The 17,567-nt window shown below is 38.3% G+C and overlaps 2 protein-coding genes and 1 pseudogene across 2 annotated transcripts; all 3 read left to right on the top strand.

The window, feature by feature from the left end:
• The first annotated feature begins 95 nt into the window (after positions 1-95).
• LOC111637323 lies at positions 96-3,183 on the top strand. Its single transcript, XM_023382801.1, has one exon. The coding sequence runs from the start codon at positions 397-399 to the stop codon at positions 1,234-1,236; it is 840 nt and encodes a 279-aa protein (XP_023238569.1). The 5' UTR covers positions 96-396; the 3' UTR covers positions 1,237-3,183.
• LOC111637322 lies at positions 1,955-5,406 on the top strand (annotated as a pseudogene).
• A 10,405-nt stretch (positions 5,407-15,811) lies between these two features.
• Positions 15,812-17,020, top strand: LOC111637298. The gene has a single exon (XM_023382772.1). The coding sequence runs from the start codon at positions 15,812-15,814 to the stop codon at positions 17,018-17,020; it is 1,209 nt and encodes a 402-aa protein (XP_023238540.1).
• Positions 17,021-17,567: the final 547 nt, after the last annotated feature.

Genomic DNA, 17,567 nt, shown 5'->3' with positions numbered 1-17,567 from the left:
TTACCATCCCTGGGATCTGAACGCCCACCCACGTGTTTGCCGTGCGTGATGTCCCGTATGCCGGAAAGGGGGATCCTGGTAGTTGAGGGGCAACATAACGTCCCCAACACACTGCTTTGGCCCCTGCTTCGGATAAACGGGAGGCTCAAATCAGGCTCCGTTTGAGTCAATTGGCTGGTCGTTGAGTCATTCTTGACCTCGGCTTGGAGTCAACCAATCGATGCAGACCAGGCGGACATGTCAGACAAGATGTGCTCTTCTTGACTGCATTGTGAGGGTATAGCTCCTGGGAAACCCTGGTGTGATGGTCTATGGGAGTCTTCCATGTGACGGCATCCCTTTGTTGGGCCCCATGGTGGGTGGGGTCACTAGGAGCCGAATAATTAAACATTAATCATGGACCCAAAAAATTCCAAACATTTTGACACAGCAACAACATCGACGACAAAAGAAAAGACCCCCAGCCAACCTGCTTACTTAATAGTGCACGCAACTGGAGAAAAACCCCTCGCTAAGTGTTCTCCTTTTTTGATTCAGAAGCTTTTTGAATCAACCATTGGGCATTTAAAAAAGATACAAAAATTGAGTTCAGGGGACGTACTAGTGGAAACAGCCTCTCCTCAACAAACAACAAAGCTTTCAACAATGAAGACTCTTGGAGACATGGGAATATTAGTCACACCACACAGAAGTTTGAACTCATCACGTGGTGTGATATCTGAGTTTTATTTGATGTCTGAAGACGAATCAGACATTCAGATTGGCCTGTTGGACCAAGGTGTCACTTCTGTCCGACGCATTTCGATTCGTCGAGACGGTAAGTTGATACCCACAAAACATCTAATTCTCATGTTCGACAATCCAACATTGCCATCCTTCGTTACGGCAGGATATCTGCGCTGCCCTGTCCGTCCATACGTTCCAAATCTGCTGCGTCGCTTCAAATGCCAGCGATTTGGACATTCCCAGACTTCCTGCCGAGGCAAAAGCGTATGCGCACAGTGTGGGAGTGAAGACCACGTTAGTACTGAATGTAAAAGTACACCACACTGTGTGAACTGTAAAGATGCCCATCCTGCCTGTTCCAGGAAATGCCCTGCATGGCAAAGACAAAAGGAGATTCGGGTGAAAACTGTAAAAAACGTATCATACCCAGAGGCCCGTCGCATGGTCACTCCAAGTGCACCATTACAGCAGAAGACATTTGCTAGTGTGTTGAAATCCACTAAGACATGAGGGGTTCAAACAGATATTTTTGTATCCCCAAGTGAATCTCTTACTTGCCATGCAAATGCTTATTGATCCCATCTGCACAATCAGAAGAAAAGGGAGAACACAAAGACCAAAACCTCTGTAACTAAAACGGGAGTAACAACCAGAAATGTGGGTTCTAAAAAAGCCAGTAAGAATTCACTTAACAAACAGAGTGAAAGCACCCCTCTCTAAAGTCAAAAAATCAGAAGCTCAATCTATGAGTGAGTTATCTGACATATCTGATGAAGAGCCTTATATGGAGGTTTCAAAACCAAAGTCACCTCCAAAAGAGAAACCACCTGTTAAATTAAAGAGGGATACCCTCGCAAAGAATGCTGCTTCAAACACATAATGGGTTATAAAATAATCCAATGGAACTGTCGTGGTTTCTGCAACAACTTCTCTGACATTAAACACTTGACACCATCCACCTCATCTCTCTGTGTGTCACTCCAGGAAACCCATCTAAAAGCTGGAGAAAATATTTCTCTCAAAGGTTTCAATCTTTATTGCAAGGATGATGATAGCCACAACCGAACCAGTGGCGGTGTGGCTATTTTGGTTTCCAATCGAATCCCATCTTTGCTGGTACAAATAACCACTGATTTACAAGCTGTGGCAGTCAGAATTTCTATTGGAGTAACTGTCACAGTTTGCTTTATATACTTGCCACCAGATGTCTGAGTCAAGGAAGATGAATTGGATGCCTTAGTTGAACAGCTGCCAACACCATTCCTTCTACTGGGTGATTTCAATAGCCACAATCCTATGTGGGGCAGTCCTGACATTAATCGTCGAGGCAGAGCCATTGAACAACTCATAGGCAATCAGCAAATGTATTTATTTAATACTGGAGATGTGACATACTTCCATGCCCCAACAAGAACTTTCACTGCCATTGATTTTTCATTAGCCACTCCCAACCTATTTTTAGCATTTACATGGGAGGTTGGATCTAATCTACTCTGTAGCGACCACTTTCCAATATTTTTAAAATATCGAGGCAGAGAAAGCTGTGAAACAGCCCGTCCATCGCGCTGGAAACTGGAAACGGCAGATTAGCCTTCATTTTCCTCTTTGGCTAACATCACTGAGGAAATGGTCAATACTTTTGATATCAATGATGCAGTTGAGGTTGTCACTTTCAGTATTATTCAGGCAGCGGGGAAAACATCAACTAGATATCCAAAATATCCGAAACCATGGTGAAACCAGAATTGCGAGGCAACATTTAAAGCACAAAAGAAAGCATGGGGTATTTTCAGAAGATACCCCACTGCGAGAAATTTGGTTGCTTTTAAAAGAGGAAAGGCAAATGACAGAAGAATTAGAAGGCAAAGCCAAAGGGATTCTTGGAGGAAGTATGTCTCTGCTATAACATCATCTACTAGCTCAAAAGCAGTCTGCAATAAAATCCATAAAATTAATGGAAAATATGCTTCCCAATCTCTGTCCGTGCTGGAAAATAATGGCACAATAATCAGCGATATACAGGATATTGCCAGTTTGTTGGGTGAAACGTTTTCTACTTCATCCAGCAATGTAATGTTTACTAAGAATTTCCAAGCTTATAAAGCTCAAAAAGAAAAACACTATTTAAATTTTTACTTCTCATCTAATGAGGAATATAATGTGCCATTCACCAGCATAGAACTACATACAGCAATCTCTCGCTCGGGGAATACTGCTGTAGGTCCGGATAAAATCCACTACAGCATGATTAAAAATCTTTCAGACAATTCTCTTTGTAATGTTCTGAATCTGTTTAATAGAATATGGACAGAACATACTTTTCCCGACTCTTGGAGGCTATCTATCATTATTCCCATTCCCAAACCTGGTAAAGATCACAAGAATCCCTCTAATTACAGACCAATTTCTCTGACAAGTAGTCTCTGTAAACTATTCGAGAGAATGGTAAACAGGCATCTAATGTATCTCTTAGAGAAAAAGGAATACTTTTCACCACATCAGAGTGGTTTCCGTAGGAACAGAAGTACCACTGATAATTTGGTAAACCTTGAAACATATATACGCGAAGCGTTTGTTTGACGACAGCACTTAGTGTCTGTGTTTTTTGACATAGAGAAGGCCTATGATCGAGGTTGGCGATACGGGATACTCCGTGATCTACACCAATTCGGATTGCGGGGTAATTTGCCAATTTTTATAAAAAACTTTTTACAGAATCGAAGATTCCAAGTTCAGATGGGCAACACTTTATCTAGGCTTTTCACACAAGAAGATGGTGTTCCTCAAGGTTCTATTTTGAGTGTGACTCTGTTCCTAATTAAAATTAATAGCATAGCTAACTGTCTTCCTCCCAGTGTGAAACACTCTTTGTATGTGGATGACTTTCAGATCTCTTGCCAGTCTAGCAACATGAGTTTCATTGAGAGACAACTGCAAACCTCCCTAAATCGCATATATGATTGGTCCAAGACCAATGGTTTTAGTTTTAACACTGAGAAGACCTCGTGCAACCACTTCTGCCGAAGGCGTGGGTTGTACTTGGATCCTGAAATTTACTTAAATGGGGTCAAAATCTCAATGGGGATTGAGGCAAAATTTTTGGGTTTTTTGTTTGACCATAAACTAACGTTTTTGCCGCACTTGCACAATTTGAAGAGTAGATGTTTAAAATCTTTAAACCTTTTAAAGGTACTGTGCTGCTCATCCTGGGGAGCAGACAAATGTTCTATGCTCAGGATTTATAGGGCCCTTGTCCGCTCAAAGCTGGAGTACGGATGCATTGTTTATGGGTCAGCGCGAGAATCTACTCTTCGGATGCTGGATCCAATCCACCATCAAGCACTATGTTTGTGCACTGGTGCTTTTCGAACTTTTCCTGTACAAAGTCTGTATGTGGATGCTTATGAGCCTCCACTATCTCTTAGGAGAGAACAGTTGTCTCTATTTTATTATATAAAACAAAAGTCTTTTAGTAAACCTTCAGTTGATTGTACAGTATTAGATACTCAGCATAAAAGATTATTTGAAGCTCGCCCAAGTAGTGTCCCTTTATTTGCCATAAGAATGGAGAATGTGAGCAGCACGATTGACCTGGATACAGGCAACATTTCACAGCTAGAGGTCTGTAGTATATCACCTTGGTCAACTCCTGTGATAAATGTTGACCTTAGCCTAAAGCAATTTCCTAAGGAATCTACACCTGACTACGTCTATAGACAGCACTTTGCAGAAATTCAACATAGTAACAGGAATTTAATTATTATTTATACAGATGGATCTAAATCTGATGATTACGTTGGCTCAGCTTTCGTCTGCCAGGATGAAATCGTGGCAGAACAAATATCATTGAATTTTTCCATCTTTTCTGCAGAGTTGCATGCTATTTATTTAGCCTTAAAGCATGTAAATAGGAAAGGTCATCGTTCCTGTGTTATTTACACTGACTCTGTTAGTGCACTTCAGGCTTTGATCTCGTGCGAACCTAGTTCTCACTCTATAGTGATTAAAATTCATAATCTTATTTGCCATCTTTTTACGAGGAATCTCTCTATAAAATTTTGTTGGGTACCTGGGCATGTTGGCATAAGAGGGAACGAAGAAGCTGATGCAGCTGCAAAGGCAGCTAGTCCTTCACAGCATGAAATGTGTCTCGAAGGAAGTGACTTGAAGCTAGTAGTTAAAAAATGATTAGTTGAGAGATGGCAAAACATGTGGAATGCACAAATCCACAATAAACTACACGAGATCAAGCCAAATATAGAAAATTGGACACGTAACAAACATTATGACAGGAGATTTGAAGTAATTTTTACTCGTTTGAGAATTGGGCATACTCGGTTGACTCATTTATACCTTTTGAAGGGTGAAGACCAGCCAGTATGTGAGTATTGCAACTGCACCCTAAGTGTAAAACACATGCTGTGCAATTGCTCTGCTTTCAAGACAAGGCATAGACAATATTTCGGAAATGCTTGTCTGACAGAAATCCTTGGCCAAAGGCCAAATGTCAATAATTTACTAGACTTTCTGAAAGTCACTAATATTTATAAACAAATTTGAATATTTATTTATTTACCTATTCATTTATCTATACTTTTATATACCTTGTTTTTATTTATTGTTACTGTTGTATATGTTTGTTATTGTTATTTGTTATTAATTTTTAATATATGTATATATGACCTTATTAATTTTACCATTTGGCATGGCGCAGCATAGCCTATATGGCTTTTGTGCCAAAAAACCTTAACAAACCAACCACAGACATCCTGTCGTGGCAAGAGCATTTGTGCACAGTGTGGGACTGAAGGTCACGAGAGTACTGAGTGTACCAGTATCCCATGCTGTGTTAACTGCAAAGATGCCCATTTTTTTTACTCCTGAAAATGCCCTGCATGGCAAAGAGATAAAGAAATACAATGGGTAAAAACAGTCAACAACATACCCTACCCAGAGGCTCGTCGTGTGGTCACTTCAACTGCACCTTTGAGACAAAACATTTGCTGCTGTCTTGAAGTCCACAAAGACATATGGGTATTTCTATCTCTCCAAGTGAATCTCTTACCCGCCATGCAAAATGTCTAATTATCCCACTACTCCAAACATCAGAAAAGGAAACCAAGAAGGCGAAAACACCCCTACCAAAAACAGGGGTAATAACAAGAAATGTGGTTTTTAAGAAGGCTGCTAAGAACCCGCTCAACAAACAAAAATTAAAAGCAGCCGTCTCCAAATCTAAGAGATCAGAGGCTCAGTCTATGAGTGAGTTCTCTGACTTCTCTGACGAGGAGACTAATAAGGAGGTGACACCAACAACTTCACTTCCAAAAGGCAAATCAGCTGTAAAACTAAAGAGGGATACCTTCACGAAGAATGCTGCCTCAAACACATAATTGATTATAAAATAATTCAATGGAACTGTTGTGGTTTCCGCAACAACTTCTCTGACATTAAACACTTGACATTTTCTACCTCGTCTCTCTGCATGGCACTCCAGGAAACCCACCTGAAACCTGGAGAAAGAATTACTTTAAAAGGATTCAAACTCTACCGCAAGGATGATGATAGCCACAACCGTGCCAGTGGCGGTATGGCTATCCTGGTTTCAAATCACATTCCATCCTTACTGGTACAAATAACAACAGAGCTGCAAGCTGTGGCAGTCAAAATTTCAATTGGAGTAACTGTCACAGTTTGTTCTATATACTTGCCTCTAGATGTCAGTCAATGAGAATGAACTGGATGCCTTGGTTGAACAGCTTCCAACACCATTCCTTTTACTTGGTGATTTTAATGGCCACAATTTTATGTGGAGCAGTCCCGACATCAATCGTCGAGGCAGAGCCATTGAGAGATTTATAGGTAATCATCAACTGTATCTATTCAATACTGGAGAAGAGACATACTTCCATGCCCCATCAAGAACGTTCACTGCCATTTATCTAACATTAGCAATTCCGAATCTGTTTTCCCCTCGGTGTGGGTTCCTGTCTGTGGTGAGGGGAGCTCCCAGAGATGGTTTAGTAAGTCTTTACCATCTATGGGACCTGAACGCCCACCCACGTGTTTGCTGTGCGTGGTGTCCCGTATGCCAGAAAGGGGGATTTTGGTAGTTGAGGGGCAACATAACGTCCTCAATACACTGCTTTTGCCCCTGCTTCGGATAAACGGGAGGCTCAAATCATGCTCCGTTTGAGTCAATTGGCTGGTTGTTCAGTCATTCTTGACCTTGGCTTGGAGTCAATTGATCGATGCAGACCGGGCGGACACGTCAGACAAGATGTGCTCTTCTTGACTGCATTGTGAGGGTATAGCTCCTGGGAAACCCTCGTCACATGGGAGAGGCTATGGGACTCTCCCATGTGACGGCATTCCCTAGTTGAGCACCGTGGTGGATGGGGTCACTAGGAGATGAATAATATTTTCTAAATATGGATTCATTAAAGAATAAACAAACATGTACTAATGCTTCACCAAAGGAGGTTAGTTCCTCTAACCAACCATCATATCTCATTGTGCATGCCAGAGGAGAAACACCTTTATCTAAACGTTCCCCCTTTCTGATTCAAAAACTTTTTGAATCAACCATTGGGCATCTTAAAAAAATTCAAAAGTTAAGGTCAGGAGATCTGCTAGTAGAAGCAGCCTTTCCTCAACAGTCAGAAAAACTATTGAAAATGAAATCTCTAGGAGACATACCAGTCACTATCACACCACACATAAGCTTGAACTCATCACGTGGTGTGATATCTGAAATCAATCTGATGTCTGAGGACGAATCAGATATTTAGATCGGCTTTTCAGATCAAAGAGTTACTGCTGTAAGATGCATCTGCGTTTGTCGAGATGGCAAGATAATCCCTACAAAACATTTAATTATCACATTCAATAAACCAACATTACCATTTTTTCTTACCGCAGGATATTTGCGCTGTACTGTTTGTTCATATATTCCGAATCCGCTGCGTTGTTTCAAATGCCAGCGTTTGGACGTCCCCAAACATCATGTCGAGGCAAAGGTTTATGTGCACAGTGTGGAGTTGAAGGCCACCAGAGTACTGAGTGTACCAACACTGCATGCTGTGTAAACTGCAAGGATGCCCATCCTGCCTACTCTCGGAAATGCCCTGCATGGCAAAGAGAGAGAGATTCAGCGCATAAAAACAGTTAACAACATATCATATCCAGAGGCTCGGCGCATGGTCACTTCAAGTGTCCGCTTGAAACAGAAGACATTTGCAGCTGCTTTGAAGTCTACAAAGACGTGTGGGGTTCAAACAGATATTTCTGTTTATCCAAATGAATCTCTCACACGTTATGCAAAATGTTTACTTATACCATCCACGAAAACACCAGAAAAGGAGAATATAAAACTGAAAACACCCCTATTTAAAACAGGGGTAATAACAAGAAACCTGAGTTCCAAAAAGGCAAGTAAGAACCTGTTAAACAAACAGAGAGTGAAAGCTGCTTTTTCTTAATCTAAAAAATCAGAGGTTCAATCAATCAGTGAGTTTTCTTACTTCTCTGAAGAAGAGACCCACAAGGAGGTTACAAAACCAATGTCACTTTCAAAAGAGAAACCCTCTATTAAATTAAAGAGGGATACCCACGCAAAGAATGCTGCTTCAAACACATAATGGATTACAAAATAATCCAATGGAACTGTCGTGGTTTCCGCAACAACTTCCCTGACATTAAACACTTGACATCATATACCTCATCTCTCTGTGTGGCACTCCAGGAGACTCATTTGAAATTTGGAGAAAGCATTACTTTAAAAGGCTTCGATCTCTAACGCAAGGATGATGATAGCCACAACCGTGCCAGTGGAGGTGTGGCTATTGTTGTTTCAAATCGCATCCCATTTTTGCCGGTACAAATCACCACTGATTTGCAAGCTGTGGCAGCCAGAATATCTATTGGAGTAACTGTCACAGTTTGTTCTATATACTTGCCACCAGATGTCAGAGTGAATGAGAATGAATTGGATACTTTGGTTGAACAGCTGCCAACACCATTTCTTTTACTGGGTGAATTCAATGGTCACAATCCTATGTGGAGCAGTCCCGACATCAATCGTCGAGGCAGAGCCATCGAGAGATTTATAGGTAATCACCAACTGTACCTAGTTAATACTGGAGAAGTGACATACTTCCATGTTCCATCAAGAACATTCACTGCCATTGATCTATTATTAGCAACTTTGAATCTTTTCATCAGCATTTACATGGGAGGTTGGATCTAATTCACTCTCTAGTGACCACTTTACAATATTTTTAAAATATCAAGGCAGAGAAAGCTGTGAAACAGCTTGTCCACCACGCTGGAAACTCGAAACGGCAGATTGGCCTTCATTTTCTACTTTGGCTAACATCACTGAGGAAATGGTCAATACTGCTGATATCAATGATGCAGTTGAGGTTGCCACTTCCAGTATCATTTAGGCAGCAGAAAAAACAATGGGGAAGACATCAACAAGATATCTAAAACATCCTAAACCATGGTGGAACCAGAATTGTGAGGCAGCATTTAAAGCACAAAAGAAAGCATGGGGGATTTTTAGAAGATACTCCACTGCTGAAAATTTGGTTTTTGTTCAAAAAGCAAAGGTAAATGCCAGAAGAATAAGAAGGCACAGCCAAAGGGATTCTTGGAGGAAGTATGTTTCAAGCATAACATCTTCCACTAGCTCAAAAGCAGTCTGGGATAAAACCCATAAAATTAATGGGAAATATGCTTCTAACTCTGTCTATGTTGGAAAATAATGGCACAATAATCAGCAATATACAGGGTATTGCTGATTCATTGGGTGAAACATTTTCTGCTTCATCCAGCAATATTGGGTATTCAAGGAATTTTCAAGCTTATAAAGCCCAAAGAGAAAAACAGTGTTTAAACTTTTACTCCTTATCTAATGAGGAATATAATGTGCCATTCACTAGAATTGAATTACATACAGCAATCTCTCGCTCGGGGAATAGTGCTGTAGGCCCAGATAAAATCCACTACAGCATGATTAAAAATCTGTCAAACAATTCCCTTTCTAATCTCTTGCATCTGTTTAACAGAATATGGACAGAACATACTTTTCCTGACTCTTGGAGGCTATCTATCATTATTCCCATTCCCAAACCTGGTAAAGATCACAAGAATCCCTCTAATTACAGACCAATTTCTCTGACAAGTTGTCTCTGTAAACTTTTCGAGAGAATGGTAAACAGGCGTCTAATGTATCTCTTAGAGAAAAAGGAATACTTTTTACCACATCACAGTGGTTTCCGTAGGAACAGAAGTACCACTGATAACCTGGTAAATTTTGAAACATCTATACGCGAAGCGTTTGTTCGAAGACAGCACTTAGTGTCTGTGTTTTTTGACATAGAGAAGGCCTATGATCGCTGTTGGCGATACGGGATACTCCGTGATCTACACCAATTTGGATTGCGGGGTAATTTGCCAATTTTTATAAAAAAAACTTTTTACAGAATCGAAGATTCCAAGTCAGGATGGGCAACACTTTATCTAGGCTTTTCACACAAGAAGATGGTGTTCCTCAAGGTTCTATTTTGAGTGTGACTCTGTTCCTAATTAAAATTAACAGCATAGCTAACTGTCTTCCTCCCAGTGTGAAACACTCTTTGTATGTAGATGACTTTCAGATCTCCTGTCAGTCTAGTAATATGAGTTTCATTGAGAGACAACTTCAAACTTCCCTAAATCGCATATATGATTGGTCCAAGAGCAATGGGTTTAAGTTTAATGCAGCGAAGACATCGTGCATCCACTTCTGCCGAAGGCGTGGTTTGCACCTGGATTTTAAAATTCATATAAATGGCGATAAAATTTCAATGGCGAATCAGGCTAAGTTTTTGGGTGTCTATTTCGACCCAAAACTGACATTTTTCCCACACCTGCGCAATTTGAAGAGTAGATGTTTAAAATCTTTAAACCTTTTAAAGGTACTATGCTGCTCATCCTGGGGAGCAGACAAATGTTCTATGCTCAGGATTTATAGGGCCTTTTCCGCTCTAAGCTGGATTACGGTTGCATTGTTTATGGCTCTGCGCGAGAATCTACTCTTCAGATGCGTGATCCAATCCACCATGAAGCACTACGTTTGTGCACTGGTTCTTTTTGAACTTTCCCTGTACAAAGTCTGTAAGTGGATGCTTATGAGCCTCCACTATCTTTCAGGAGAGAACAGTTGTTTCTATTTTACTATATAAAACAGAAATCTTACTCTAAACCTTCAGTTGATTGTACAGTATTAGATACTCAGCTGAAAAGATTATTTGAAGCTCGCCCAAGCAGTGTCCCTTCATTCGCCATAAGAATGGAGAATGTGAGCAGCACCATTGATCGGAACACAGGCAACACTCAAACAAAAGACGAATTGACGAGATTTGAAAATCGCGTAATTTTGGGTTCGCATAAGTTGGGGTATTACTGCACTAATATTGATCCTATAAAGTATTACAATTCTATCAATGACAAAGAAAGAATGAAACAAATATTTCTAATCATTCAAATCAATATAAAATTAATACTTTCTTAAATAAAAATAAAGATTTGTTAATCAAAATTCAGTCACCTCATTCTTTACCAATATTAACTTTTAACTTATAATATTTATCTGTGCAATTTCATGGAGAATATGAATATTTCCTTTAATAAAATTTTTGAGATATTTTTGTAACCATATAAATTTAAAAAACCTAAACATCCAATTTACAAATCATTTCTTAGGATAATAAATTATTATTAAGAAGTAAAAATTCTCATAAGAACTGTTACCAGTAATAATTTCACATAATTAGTGATTGTTAAACGTAAGTATAATAGGAAAGATACCAGTTTCCCAACTGGAAAATTTCCCAGAAAATGTGTACTATGTTCACGCCTATGGTTTACTGTAGGAGGAACGGAAAGCCCATATTTTATAAAATTCGGGTGGTAATAATTTTATAAAAAGCAATACTTACAGTACATGTCTTTTTGTTTTTTATATTCAATGAAAGCCAGGCCTCTTGGTCGCCCTGTACGTTTGTTTTTGACAAGTTTTACCTAAAATGTTAAAAAGATTTTAATTAAACAACAGTATATTTATTTTTGTGCGGTTAAAAATCAATTATTATATTTTAAGTTTTATTTTGAAAAATTCGATAAAACTTTGTCTTTGGAAATCTTTGAAAATATGGTTTAAATGTGAGGTTTATGGTTACTTTAATTAGAAAAAAGTGTTCTTTGTGACTTCAAGTCTGATGTTGTGTATTTTAAAAAATACGCAGACAATGTCTTTGTGCTATGGAAGAATGACCGAAAAATCAATGAGTTTGTTAGCACGATCAACAACAACAATGACGGTCTCAAGATCAAGATTAAACAGAAAATTTCCCCACAGATACATTTTTTAGTCATAGATATTGAATTCAAGGAGGTGCATTTGGTCACTAAGATGTACTGTACAGTACGTCAAACCAACGCAAAGCCCACTGTACATTCCATCACACTCAAATGATCCTTTCCAGTACAAAATGGCTGCCTTCCGTGCCCTCATTAGAAGGATCTTTATTGCAGCAGTATAACAGATAGGCAGAAAGAAATGAATACGATAACTCAGATCGCCAGAATACTAGGATACAATATGGAAATGATAACAGCACTGATGAAGCAACAAAATAAACAAAGCAAAGACTCCAGCCAGAGATTTCTCTAAAATCACAAAGTTCACTTATGATAGAAGTAAAAAAGCCATCATGAGGGAAATTTAAGATCAGAAAAAGTCCTGTTAATTTTCAACTTATATAAAATATTAAAGAACGACAAAGAGAAGATTGATAAAACAATAAAAAAGAGCAGGAGTATACAAGATTCCATATGAAAACTTGGAACTAGACATCAAGAAAAATTATATTGGTGTCACTAACAGAAATTTACGAATCAGATTGAGAGAGCATAAGTACAATGTCAGGGAAGGATCGAACGTTACAGTACTATCACAAATGGCACAAGCTGAGGGCACGGTGGTCAAGTGGGATGAAGCAAGCATTATAAAACCAGTGTATTTTCAGGCTTTGGCGATAAGCGCCGAAAAGATTGAAATCTATAAAGGCAGATTGCATGATACAAGCATTAATGCTAGGGATGCTGAAGGGTTAGCATCAGCCTGAAATACCTAATTAAAAAATTGGAGAGCTCAGTTTATGCCTTGATTTTGTATATCTTGCATTTTTCGTATTTCATATACGATATTATTATATAATATTATAATATATTGTTACTTAATTTTATTTATCTTATACATGTATTTTTATATGTGTATATGCTTATTTTATTTGTATTTAAATTCTGTTTCACTTGTTTATATTCAAATTTGTTTAACCTCACGATGGCCAATAGATTTGACTAAAAACGTTTGTTGCGTTTTTATTAAATTTCTCAGCAACATGAATTGTTGTGTTTTTGTTTATATTTTACTGAGTTAATTGACTAGATTATCAGAAGAATGGGGTTTTGAATGACGTTTTCATTATTTTTTCCAAGCTGAAAAGAGCAACTATATTTTTATATATTTTTAAATTTTATAACAAATTTTGAAATATCTAAATAAAGAAAAACATGTTTATAAAATGATAATATAACTTCTATTTAGCTATTTAATCAAGACAATTCAAAAAATCTTTTTAAATGCAGTTCATTAATTTGCAAATTTTCCATGCAAAGAACAAGCAAATATTACATCTTAAATTCGAGCCGAGAAAAAATTTCTCCCACTACATAATGTCAGAATTTTGATATAAAAACAGATTTCCTTTTTGGTTTTTAATTAATTAATTTAATTTAAAGCTCAGTTTTAGTTTTTTGTAAAAGTCAAACCTGTGGTTTTTTAATAAAGAAACCGACTTATTATTCACATGCTCTCTGGCTCACAACATCTGTATATGCTTAATTTTTCTTTTCTTTTTTTAACCAGACTTTTAGACATCAAGCATTTCAATTTCATTTTAAATATATGGGACTTCCATTATGTTTTTGACAATTTCCCTCATTAATGTCTACAGGCTTAGTCAAAATAATACTTCATTTTGTTGTAAAGATTTTGCAACTACTGCAAAAATATTTTGTTGCCAAAAATTACTCCAAGACTGGTATAATTTTTTCTGAACCTAATTTAGAGATTTGGATATATTCTGCATCCGTACAAATATAAACTCTATAAAATTTATTTACATTTAAAATTCTAAAAACGCTTACTTTTTTTATGGGTCCAAACCTTGAAAATGCCTTTCGTAATTTGTATTCTGTTGTCGCATATTTCTGCAAGAATGCAAGTTTAATATATGTAAACGCATCATTTCTCTTTTAAAATCTTAATTCACATAAAATTAAATTAGGAATTCATCTATATTCAATACCATATTATAAATTAATATTAAAATGTAATTTGTTAAAAACATTCAATATTATCTAAGAAATTGAAGACAATAAAAGCTGAAGTTGCCAAGAAAAAGTCTTCTAATAATGACAGTCACGAATCATGACTGACGAATAAAACAAAAAGTCTGATAATTACGGAACACAGTGTAGTAACACTTAAAATTTCAGGAACTAGACTTCCTTACATTTGTAACAGAATTTGCCTTGTTTGAATTATTACTGCTATTAGTGAATAAACAAATTTTTTAAATTTGTTTTAATGTAAACACAGTGAAATCTGTACAAAGTGGTGATAAGCTCAATATATCAAATATTTTCATTGATAAAAATAAAGATACTTTGTCTTACTTTTGACTAATTCTTCTTCCTTTTGCTAATTCAAAACTACACCAGTATAATAATTCCTACATCCTCTTGGGATGCCGTGTGTTGTATATGACATGCAATTTTCCTTCTAAAGAATGGGAAGCAGCTCTGCTTTTTTGCTTGCTAAACAATTATATTAGTTATACATTTTGTCATTAGAGTTTAGTGAAGCTTATTAGATCACATGCATTTTTTCACATCTATTAATTTCTGGTAGTTATCAATCGGTTTGTTTTTCTCCTCCCAATTTATCAATTCGGCTGTTATAGAGTCAACTCTATTTAACCATAGTGTTTTATCAATCTTAAAGTCACATTTTTTCCTAACATTTGATATGTCATTTTTTTTTATCTACCTGTATCCAACTCAGTAAACAGAGTGAGTCGTACAGAAAAATGATCTGAGGTATCTTCATCAAGTACTGTTAAGGTCTGACAATGTTCAATTAAGGTTTGGGAACATATAATAAAATCTACAATCGATTTTCTATTTTGAGATATGTATGTATATTCTGCTGGGATATCGCCTTCCATTCTGCCACTGACAATAACAAATTGGTTTTCCTGAACAAATTCTAATAGAATTTTTTCTTCACCGTTTAAAATTTTATTCTTGGACTGTCTGCTGTTGTTAATATTTTCATAATTTAAATATATCTTTGTGTCCAGCATCTCACCTATTCTTGACTTGAAGTCTCCTCCGAATAACCACAAATGTATTAAAAAGATCTCATTAAATATTGGTTTCTTCTTAATCACTGGACGGAGGTATGTCACAATTACTCCTAGGTAAGCTCTACTCAAAACTGTTTTGAGTTGCCCCCTCGATGCGGGTTCCTGTCCGTGGTGAGGGGACCTCCCAGAGATGGTTTAGAAACTCCTCTTTACCATCCCTGGGATCTGAACGCCCATCCACGTGTTTGCTGTGCGTGGTGTCCCGTATGCCGGAAAGGGGGATCCTGGTAGTTGAGGGGCAACATAACGTCCCCAACACACTGCTTTGGCCCCTGCTTCGGATAAACGGGAGGCTCAAATCAGGCTCCGTTTGAGTCAATCGGCTGGTCGTTGAGTCATTCTTGACCTCGGCTTGGAGTCAACCGATCGATGCAGACCGGGCGGACACGTTAGACTAGATGTGCTCTTCTTGACTGCATCGTGAGGGTATAGCTCTTGGGAAACCCTGGTGTGACGGTCTATGGGAATCTCTCATGTGACGGCATCCCCTTGTTGGGCCCCATGGAGGGTGGGGTCACTGGGAGCTGAATTAATATTACATAATCATGGATCATCAAAAAACCAAAACTACAGACAATGCTACAAAGAAACAAATCATTTCCAGTCAGCCAACCTACTTCATAGTCCATGCTACTGGACAAACACCTCTATCAAAATGTTCTCCTTTTCTGATCCAGAAACTGTTTGAATCTACAGTTGGAAATTTGAAAAAAATACAAAAATTGAGGTCAGGAGATCTGCTTCTAGAAACAACCTCACCTCAACAATCTGCAAAACTTTTGGCAATTAAGACACTTGGAGATATAGAGGTAACTGTCACCCCACATGGAAGTCTAAACTCATCACGTGGTGTGATATCAGAGATCGATCTGATGTCTGAGGATGAATCAGATATTCAGATCGGCCTTGCTGATCAAGGTGTAACTGCCGTTCGACGCATCTCCATTCGTCGAGATGGCAAGTTAATTGCTACCAAACACTTAATTTTAACGTTTAACAAATCGACATTGCCATCTTTCATTACTGCAGGATATCTGCGCTGTCCAGTCCGCCCCTACGTTCCAAATCCGCTGCGCTGCTTCAAATGCCAGCGGTTTGGACATTCACAGACATCCTGCCGAGGCAAAAGCGTATGCGCACAGTGTGGGAGTGAAGACCACGTTAGTACTGAATGTAAAAGTACCCCATGCTGTGTGAACTGTAGAGACACCCATCCTTCCTACTCTCGGAAATGCCCTGCATGGCAGAGAGAAAAAGAGGTTCAACGATTAAAAACCATAAATAATATATCATACACAGAGGCCCGTCGTATGGTCACCCAAAGTTTACCAACAAAACAAAAAACCTTTGCTGCTGTGTTGAAATCTACCAAGACATGTGGGGTTCAAACAGATATTTCTGTATCCCCAAGTGAATCTCTTACTCGCCATGCAAAATGCTTATTGATCCCATCTGCACAATCAGAAGAAAAGGAGAACACAAAGACCAAAACCTCTGTAACTAAAATGGGAGTAACAACCAGAAATGTGGGTTCTAAAAAAGCCAACAAGAACCCACTTAACAAACAAAGAGTGAAAGCAGCCCTCTCTAAAGTCTCAAAAAAATCAGAAGCTCAATCTATGAGTGAGTTTTCTGACATATCTGATGAAGAGCCTTATATGGAGGTTTCAAAACCAAAGTCACCTCCAAAAGAGAAACCGCCTGTTAAATTAAAGAGGGATACCCTCGCAAAGAATGCTGCCTCAAACACATAATGGATTATAAAATAATCCAATGGAACTGTCGTGGTTTCCGCAACAACTTCTCTGACATTAAACACTTGACATCATATACCTCATCTCTCTGTGTGGCACTCCAGGAAACCCATCTAAAACCTGGAGATAATATTTCTTTGAAAGGATTCAATCTCTATCGCAAGGATGATGATAGCCACAACCGTGCCAGTGGCGGTGTGGCTATCCTGGTTTCAAACCACATTCCATCTTTACCGGTACAAATAACCACTGATTTGCAAGCTGTGGCAGTCAAAATTTCAATTGGCGTAACGGTCACAGTTTGTTCTATATACTTGCCACCAGATGTCAGAGCCAATGAGGATGATTTGGACGCATTAGTTGAACAGCTGCCAACTCTGTTCCTGTTACTCGGTGATTTCAATGGTCACAATCCGATGTGGGGCAGTCCCGACATTAATCGTCGAGGCAGGACCATTGAAAGATTTATAGGCAATCAGCAAATTTATTTATTTAATACAGGAGAAGTGACGTACTTTCATGCCTCAACAAGAACATTCACTGCCAT

The sequence above is a fragment of the Centruroides sculpturatus genome, unplaced genomic scaffold, assembly GCF_000671375.1.
Source record: "Centruroides sculpturatus isolate CEXI.00-Female unplaced genomic scaffold, Cexi_2.0 scaffold1056, whole genome shotgun sequence".
Classification (NCBI taxonomy): Eukaryota; Metazoa; Arthropoda; class Arachnida; order Scorpiones; family Buthidae; genus Centruroides; species Centruroides sculpturatus.
This window is presented reverse-complemented; position numbering and strand designations above follow the sequence as displayed.